This window comes from Panthera pardus, unplaced genomic scaffold, assembly GCF_024362965.1.
Source record: "Panthera pardus isolate Hobbes unplaced genomic scaffold, ASM2436296v1 HiC_scaffold_333, whole genome shotgun sequence".
NCBI lineage: Eukaryota > Metazoa > Chordata > Mammalia > Carnivora > Felidae > Panthera > Panthera pardus.
In genome coordinates, this window is record NW_026526914.1 from 650,985 (window position 1) to 659,277 (window position 8,293).

General features: G+C 58.0%; 1 protein-coding gene across 1 annotated transcript; it reads left to right on the forward strand.

Annotated features, from left to right (window-relative positions):
- The first annotated feature begins 5,578 nt into the window (after positions 1-5,578).
- Positions 5,579-8,293, forward strand: LOC128774574 (testis-specific Y-encoded protein 1-like). The gene is made up of 5 exons (XM_053893640.1): positions 5,579-6,265; positions 7,487-7,564; positions 7,721-7,832; positions 7,971-8,116; positions 8,222-8,293. The coding sequence occupies exons 1-5, from the start codon at positions 5,579-5,581 to the stop codon at positions 8,291-8,293; spliced, it is 1,095 nt and encodes a 364-aa protein (XP_053749615.1).

Genomic DNA, 8,293 nt, shown 5'->3' on the forward strand with positions numbered 1-8,293 from the left:
CGATGAAGTTCTGCTTCAGGCAGAGTTGACAGGGACAACATACACACTGCAGAGAAAACAGCCCACTACAGTCTCACGCAACTCCAAAATCACAGCGAACTTTTCTGGTTCCACTTCCTGAAGCTGAGCCTCCCAAACACCGCTTCACTTATTCTCACACACACACACACACACACACACACACACACACACACACACACACAAGACTCCTGAAGGAGTCCTAGTGCTGATGCCCTTGTGTGAACTTTGCTGTTTCTGAAAAGACCTCTGGTTACGAATGGGTGGCCCGGATTGCAAGCCAACAGAGGGGAGGGTCGCGGGGAGGTGGGGCTCTTCAAGGGCACGAACACGCCAACCTCTCCCGTGTGCCCTCTGCCCTCTCATCATCAGCCGTGATGAGTCGGGTGATGCTCTTCCTCTGTGTCCACAGGCTTAAGCCGTGTGTCCAACACGCCATGTGAGACTTGTGAGAAGACTCCCAAGTGCAAACACCAGCAGGCGCTCAGGGAGGTCGCCTCGTCCCAGGCAGCCTGTGTTCCTTTGCCTGAGTGCCAGGACAAAGGCTGCCTCAGCCACATAGGGAACGATGGACTTGTGAGGCCTTAGCATTCTGTGCAGAGGTCCCCGGCAGGCCTGGAGCTTAGAAAGGACTGGGACGAGCCTCACCTGCGAAGACGTGAGTGCTGGGATACTCCTTACACAGCAGATGGCTGCTTGCCAGAGATGTCTGTGCTAGGGATGGGGCAAAAGCTCCACCGTGCGAGCAGTGCAGTCGACAGAGTTCAGCCTTGTCCATCGCAGGCTCTTCTGTATCCCCATGTAACACGGCCCCCAGCACAGCGTGCCTGACACTGACCTCCCGACACTAATATTCCTGTCTCCCAAGCTGCCCAAGCTCCCCAGGATCCCCACTGCACAGCTCTGCAGTACAAGAGCCTTCTCTGCAGTGGCTCTATTCCAGAGAAGGCGTGGGCAGTCCCAATGCATGGAGGCCTCTTGCCCCTATCATATGCAGACAACACGGTCAGCGGGGTGTCAGCACGCTGTGGAGTTGAGGATCTGTGCGACCAAGCCTTACCTCTTCCAGGGCAGAGGCTGTCGCACTCTCTAGAAGGGAAGGCAGGCCTTTCTCTCGCTGCTGTCTGCACACTGGCTGGAGAGGCACGTCTTCTCAGCTGCTTGATGGGTAAATGTCAGGGTACCCTGGAAAAGCTCCCAGTGCTGACCCAAGTCTTTGGGTGTGAACATCCAAAGAAAGTATGGCCAGTGATTGTGCAGTGGGAATACGGCCTCAGTGGTCATGAGGCTGGGCCCTTTGGGGCATCTTCCTGCACAAGCAGGCCGTTACTTGATAGGTCTTGCCGAGCAGGAACACTTTAGGGGACAGGTGAACACAGGGTCCCCCACATGTTAATATCTCCAGCCAATACCTCCTTAGGGGCCAGGGTGACGTTTCCGCCCGGCCTGTCCCAAAGACAAGGTACGGACAAGGTGTGGGTGTGGAATGCACTCACGGCACCCAGAGCCAAACCCTCGAGTGTGGACACTTGAGGTCCGTGGGCAGAGGCCTCGGTGCTCTGTGTCCGAGGGATTACAGCCCTCATGCTGCACACCCGGCATCCCCGGGTGTCCTCCCGCATCCGCAGCTCTCCCCGGGGAGCCCTAGGGTCCAGGAGCTGCTAAACCCCCTGCACAACTGTATCTGCTGCCCAGCGGCCTCTTCCACCCCAACATCAGCGTGTGTGGGCTCCAGAGTGCTGTCCCTCGAGAGAGGACACCCTCAGCAATTCAGGAGCCTTCTGACTTCCATGTCTCTGAACCACACGTGTCTCATTGGCCTGTCGGGATCGTCACGTTGTTCTCTGTTCACAGGAAATGTCTCGCATTGCCTGTGCTCCTCTGTCTCCCTGAGTGAGCCCTGGCGTGTTTGTGTCTTTTCCTGGCTTTGCCTGTGCCGACACCTCTCTGGTGATGCCTCCTTGCCTGGCCTAAGTGGGCACAGCTGTACCCGTGTAACCGCCTTCGTCTCTGCACACCTGTGTGTTGGGTCAGCTGTGGCTCTGGTGGCCTGTCTTGTCTTTGGTGTATGCTTCTGCGCTTGAGTGTGCTTCCCTCTGCATTCAACCCCTTTCTTCCACTGACAGATCCAGTTGCTGTCCTGCTGTCAGGTGGAGGGGCTTCTGCGTGTTCTGTTCTATGTTCCAGGAGCCAGAAATCCTTCCGTGCCTGTAGGACCTTCGTCAGAGGATTGGCCATGCACTCACTGCCAGCCAGTTAATGTCCCCAAATGCAGCTGGCTTGCTGTGAGCATTCCGTCACACCTCTATTTTCTGTCCTTCTGTTTTCAAACCCTTTGCGCCCGAGGGGCTCAAACGTCACTGGCCGGCACATTGCAGATGCAGGCGTAAATTGTGAAAAGCGGACCGGCAACGTTTTCCCACTTACTCTTTTGCCACGTGGCATGTTCCTGGCTGGGAGAGACTTCCCCCTGCCAGTGTGTGTCTCGTTTCCGTGTGCCTCCTGTGTGTTCTGGTCCCTAATTTGTCCATTACGTCCTACCTGGGAGTCTGATCCATGTTTGCAGGAATGAGGCTGACACCTTTGACTGCTGGGTTCTGAGCTCAGCTTAGTCCACCAGGACTAGTGCGTGCCTGAGGGACACAACGGGCAGTGACGGATGTGCCCGTATCCTTCACGTGCAAGCGCTCCGTCCAGCCACCTTCACCGGGACATTTCTCAGCGACCCCTCTTTGTGTGTGGTGAGAGCACTTGCCTCTGAGAAATCTGACGAGGCGGTGAAGCATTGCTTACGGCTGCCCTGTGCAAGTTAGATCTCCAGAACTCATGCACATGGCATGACTGCATCTTCACACCCGAGCCCCGACACCTCCTCATCGCACCCTCCCCTGATTAGCACCACTGTACTCTCTGGTGGACTGCATGCCTTTAACTCCTTTAGTCTCCTCAGGAATCCATCAGGCAGGGCTCACCACCACTGTGCTTCTGTCAGGGGCTGGCTTCTTTCAGTGAGCCCAGTGCTTTCTGCACTGATGCTCAATGCACCCGCAGAAGGGTGAGCCACACTAAGCCCGGCGGCAAACCCTTTGGCCCTACGTTTCCCACACGTGTGCCTGGTGGCAGAGGTGCACAAGGAGCCCGCCTGCATGCGTCTCCCAGGTCCTCCACAGGGTACAAAGTACCGCCTCAGGAGGCTGATCCGCATCAGATGGGCATAGCTCTGCTTGCACGTGTTAGCCTTTCGTATCATACAGGCAGCCCAGACTTAGAAATCCTGCTACCTGCTTACAACTATCCAGCCCTCGTGCTTCTGCAGACGCTCTGTGTCTGTACAGACATTTGAGTCACGGTCTCGTGACCTTCCAATACAGCTTGATGGTCTGTCCTTAGCTTACAGCCTGGGATGCGGTTCTCACTCATTGTCCTCCCCTCGGGTGCGAGTTTCCTCCATCACTGTGGTGGAAGGTAACCTTTATCACCATACGTTGGCTTGAAATTACTGGGCGGATCACCTGTCTGCGTCCGGGGATCCGAAGGAGACCTTGGCTCTTTTGCTCACGGTCCACCCTTTCTCTGTGATGAGTCGCTTTGGATGAGAAGCTTGCCAGAGGCGAGGGGGCCTCAGAGTTGAGCACATTTCCTGGGCATCTGTGAGAACTTCGTTGGTTCCACTCGGAAAGCATTGACATTCATGGATGTGCAGCCTCTGCTTTTGCTTGAATTTGCCGAGCTTTGGGACGTGATTTCTTCCCGCATGTGCTGTGCCTAAATCTCTGCTGTGTCTTTCCGGCAGTCCCGTTTGCTGTCTCCTGCTGGTAAGTACAGGACTTCCAGCAGCCCTGTGGGGAACGGGTCCTTGTTTTCTTCCCTGCGGTGCCCTCTTCCTCACCCCGAATGACCTCACTGCAGCTTCCTCCTAGTTCAGCGATCGTTTCAGACTGCCCTTAAGGTCCAGGTGGGAGCGGTGCCTTTTGTGCTGAGGGCTGACCACTGTAGAGCATTCGTCTCTGTGCAAATTGCACAGGTGAATTTCACCAGGTGAAAGAGAGTGCACACTGCAGTTGCCCTGTCTTCAGAGTCAGCCCACCTGTCTCCGCCTCGGCTGCCCCTGCTCTCCTTCCTCCTACCCTCTCCTTGCCTCCCCCTCCCTTGTCTTCTTCCTGTCCCTCCCTCCCACTTTCCTTCCAGCTCTCTTTGTCTTCGTCTCCCTCCTCTCCATCACTAATGCCTCCCCCTGTCTCCGCCTGTCTTCCTTGTAATAGGTGCCCCTCTGTCTCTTCTTGTCTTGCTCCTCCTCCCTGTCTCTCCCGCCAATCTCCCCGGACTCTCCCTCTCCAGGCTGGTCTTCCCCTCCACTCGTCCTTCCTTCATCTGCTCTGCTAGCACGTGTCTCTCTCTCTCCCTCTATAGCTCTGTCTCTCTGTGTGTCTCTTTTTCACTGTCTCTCTCAGTGGACCTTCTGTGTCTGGGTGCATGCTTCTTCAGAATTCTTGTTGGTGCCTGGGAAATGGGAAGGGAACTCGTCTGCTTTCGTGTGTACTAGTGAAAGCAGGCACGGGGCTTTCTCAGAGACAGACACAGACAAGTCTGCAATTCTCGGTGAAGGGCCCCTACGTGCCCTGCGTGGTTGGAGTCGTCCTCCTTTTAGTGGAAGGTTAGATTTCAGGACCGGAGCAAGCTGCTAAATCCTACTACCCCATCTCCCTGGCGCTCTGTACGGAGATCAGTAGGGCACCAGTGGCAGATGGTGCTCTGGGGGTTGTTCTTTGCTCTGCATTGCAGTGCAGTGAGGTCTACTGAGCTGTGTTCTTGCAAGGACATGGCGGTGGGGTGGGTCTAGGGTGGGTGTCACTGGTTCTGGGTGGGCACCCACCTTACCGCCGCCCTCAGCCTGACGGCCAACGAGGAGATACCGTGGGGACGGCCATGTGGCCCCGGTAGGCGTGACACTAAGGACTTCTCCAGGCTTTGCCCCAGCTTCATGAAGAAGGGGCAAGGCACGGAGCAGGGAGTGGCTCACGGCGTGGACGATCCTGTGCTGAATGCTCTGGTGCCCGTAGTGAGGCCTCTGGGGAAAGGGTGTACAAGCGACCACAGACTGCGCGATACCGGGGACCTCGCAAGTGAAGGCTGGAAGGTGACAGCGCTGAAGAGGACATGCGGCAAACGGGGGCCACGCTGGCACCTTGGCACTCGCTCCAGAGCCTGGACCGGCCATTGGCGCGCGCTTGCTGGCGGCCAGCACCCTGTCTTGCTGTCTTGCAACTGATTGCTCCCCGAACCTGGCCAGCTGGCCTGACCTGCCCTGGAACCACTTCGCCCCCAGGCCGCATGCGCACACTCTTCACTGCCTCTGTCTCGGCCCCTCCTCCACAGCAGCCACAGCCAATGCGGAGTCCTCAAATCCCAGAGCCTGTGCGCCTGCGCTCAACTTTGGCGGGCTGCGGCGGGAGGCTTCAGGGAGCTAATGGTCTTGCGGCCAAGGCTCCCCCCACCTGCTGCCGTTTCCTGTCCTTGTCCTGAGGCTGCCCTAGCTACACTGGGGCCGGGGCCGAGCGTCATGGCCAGCGTGTCGCGGTCCGGACAAAGCGGAGATTCCCGCCGACCCTGGGCCCTGATCGTCCCGGATGCGAAAGGTGGAGAGTCCCGGCCCCGCGGGAATGCAGGGGCGCTGGAGGGCGTGGGCTGGCCGCAGTCCCCAGGTTCAGGGGCGGCAAGCGCCCATCCTGTGCAGGAAACCCAGGCCGGGTGTGAGATACAGGTGGCAAGCCCAGCGGAGGAATTGGTGCTGATATTGGATGACGGAATGGTGGCGGCTGAGGTGGTGATCGGGGAGGAGGAAGAGGACGGCGAGGCGACCAAGGATGAGGTGGCTGGAGAGGAGAATTCTGAGGAAGCCAAGCCAGAAGCAGAGGACATGCACGAGGAGGAGGAGGAGGTGGAAGTTGAGAGACAGCAGCAGGAGGAGTTTCAGGAGCAAGAGGAGAAGCGCGAGGCAGATGCAGAGGCGGAGGAGGGGCCCCAGCTCTCACAGCCGCTGCAGCAGCAAGAGCCAGCGCTGCGTCCTGCCTCAGCCCAGGACCCGCTGGCAGCACTGGAGCGTCTTCAGCTGGAGATCAGCGCTGGGAATGCCCAGGATTCCAGGGCCTTATGGCGGCTGAAGCGCAGGATTCTTCGGAGGCAGATTTCTTACCTGGATCACAGAAGGGCCATCATCAAGCACATCCCTGGCTTCTGGGCCCAGGCGGTATCCTTCCTTGTGCTGGTGGGTGATGGCGGGGGCTGTTGTGCAGGAGGGCTGGGCACTGAGAGCAGGGTGCCTCAGGGCGATGGCCCCCAGAGAGGAGAGCTGGGGAATGGTCCCTGGCCCTGGGTTGGTGTGGTCTGGGATCCAGTGTAAGGCCTTGGACAGGGGCGGTTGTTGGGGATGGGGGGACTTGGTGACTGGGTCTGTTTCCTCTAGGTCTCCGCCAACGTTGGCCTGCAGGCTGGTCTCAAATATTACTTGCAGACACGAGCCATGTGTCCCCATGCTACCAGAGCTAGGGTAGCACAAAGCAGCCTTCACTCAGAGCAGATAAGGCAAGGAAACATTTCGCTGCAAAATGGGAGAGTTACGCAGGCCGCACACCCACCTTCACATTCACAGGCTGTGCACGTTTCCTAGCAGTTCCTTCAAAAGAGAGCATTTCAGACACACACTCATGACCTTTAGTGGAACCACGCCACGCCCCTTTGCCAGACAGTAGGACGACTGAGACCCACTCCGAATGGGGTACAAGCTGCCTCCCCAGACCCTGACACATGACACACACACACACACACACACACACACACACACACACACAGAGGATTCTCTCCTGGTATCTCCACCCCTGCTTCCCTCTCTGTCCTCAGGCTCCGGCTCGGTCCCACCCATGTCTTTCTCTCCGGACTGGCTGTGTCACTGTGTCTAATCCTTTTCCCTCCTCGGCCCTCCTCGTCCGTGCTTCTCGATCTCTTTCTCCCTCCCACACCCTCTGCTTGCAGCGTAAGTGTGCAGTCGGGTTCCTGTAAGCCATGTTATTCCATCTGGACTCAGGAGGCTGGTGACAACATAGGTCTTCACGGGAATATGCCAAGAAACCCAGCCGTGAGGAGGGGTCAGAGCACATGCCGACATCACAAGCTATGATGGGCTGCTGGCAGCCCACACAGGTCAGATATAGGAAGGAACTGTGAGGCGTGCAGGCAGTGGAGTCTCTCCCTGCTGTGTGCAGACAGCGTGGCAGGTACAGGAAGCCAACGGACTGCCCAGTGTCGATGGGGTCTGATGCATCTGCAGAGGCTGAGGAGTGTGGGGACTAGTGTTTCCTGGTCTTTCTGCACATGCCGTGATCTAGTCCCTTGCTCTTAGCCTGGGAGGGTTGGAGGGGGGCTGTGTCTGTTTCCACAGCATCTGAAGGCACAGCTCCTTGACACAGCACAGATTCTGAATCACCCCCAGTTGTCGGCCATGATCGGTGCCCAGGACAAAGACGTGCTCAGCTACGTGGTCGACTTGGAGGTGAGACCGGGGAGGCTGTGGCTGGGGGCCGTCCCGTCGGGTGTGGGATTTGGGCAGGAGAAGGTGAGGCAAAGGTGCTCACCCTCACAGCCAGGCAAGTAGCTCAGGACCCCGAGGGAGGACACTTGCCCCCTCCTGTCCCATTGCTCACGGCAGGTGGAAGAAGTGGGCCATCCCAAGTACCGCTGCAGAGTGATGTTTTTCTTTGGGGCCAACCCGTACTTCCGGAACCCAGTGATCATTAAGGAGTATCAGCTGAGCTTTGCTGGTAGGGTGTGGGTCCCATGATGGTGCGGGGCAGGGGGATGAGGAGCATGAATCAGGGGCAGGAGGGAGGGGGAGGGGGAGGGGCAGGTGGGTGGGGAGGAGGCCATCAGCTTGCTCCTCAAATCCTCTCTTCCTGCAGGCTACAGGATATCGCGTTCCACTCCAGTCCAGTGGTTCTGGGATTATGAACGTGGAGCTCCCAGTCGCAGGCATGACCCCACCAGCCTTAACTTGTTCAACTGGCTGTGTGAGCACAGCTGCCCAGGGGCGAACAGGATTGCCGAGGTGGGGCCCCTGAGGCCTTCGTCAGCAGTGGGGATGTGGGTGGCCCCCGGCCAGAGAGGAGAGTGGGCTATGCCCAATGTGGCGCCGGCCTGTGTCCTCTTCCAGATCATCATCGAGGACCTGTGGCCCAATCCCCTGCAGTACTACCTGAGGGAGGAAGGGACCAGAAGACAGTGA

Coding starts and splice junctions, on each gene's coding strand:
- LOC128774574 (XM_053893640.1), top strand. CDS start 5,579: ATGGCCAGCGTGTCGCGGTCCGGACAAAGCGGAGATTCCCGCCGACCC. Junction 7,565..7,720: donor GCTACGTGGTCGACTTGGAG/GTGAGACCGGGG, acceptor TGCTCACGGCAG/GTGGAAGAAGTGGGCCATCC. Junction 8,117..8,221: donor GGGCGAACAGGATTGCCGAG/GTGGGGCCCCTG, acceptor GTCCTCTTCCAG/ATCATCATCGAGGACCTGTG.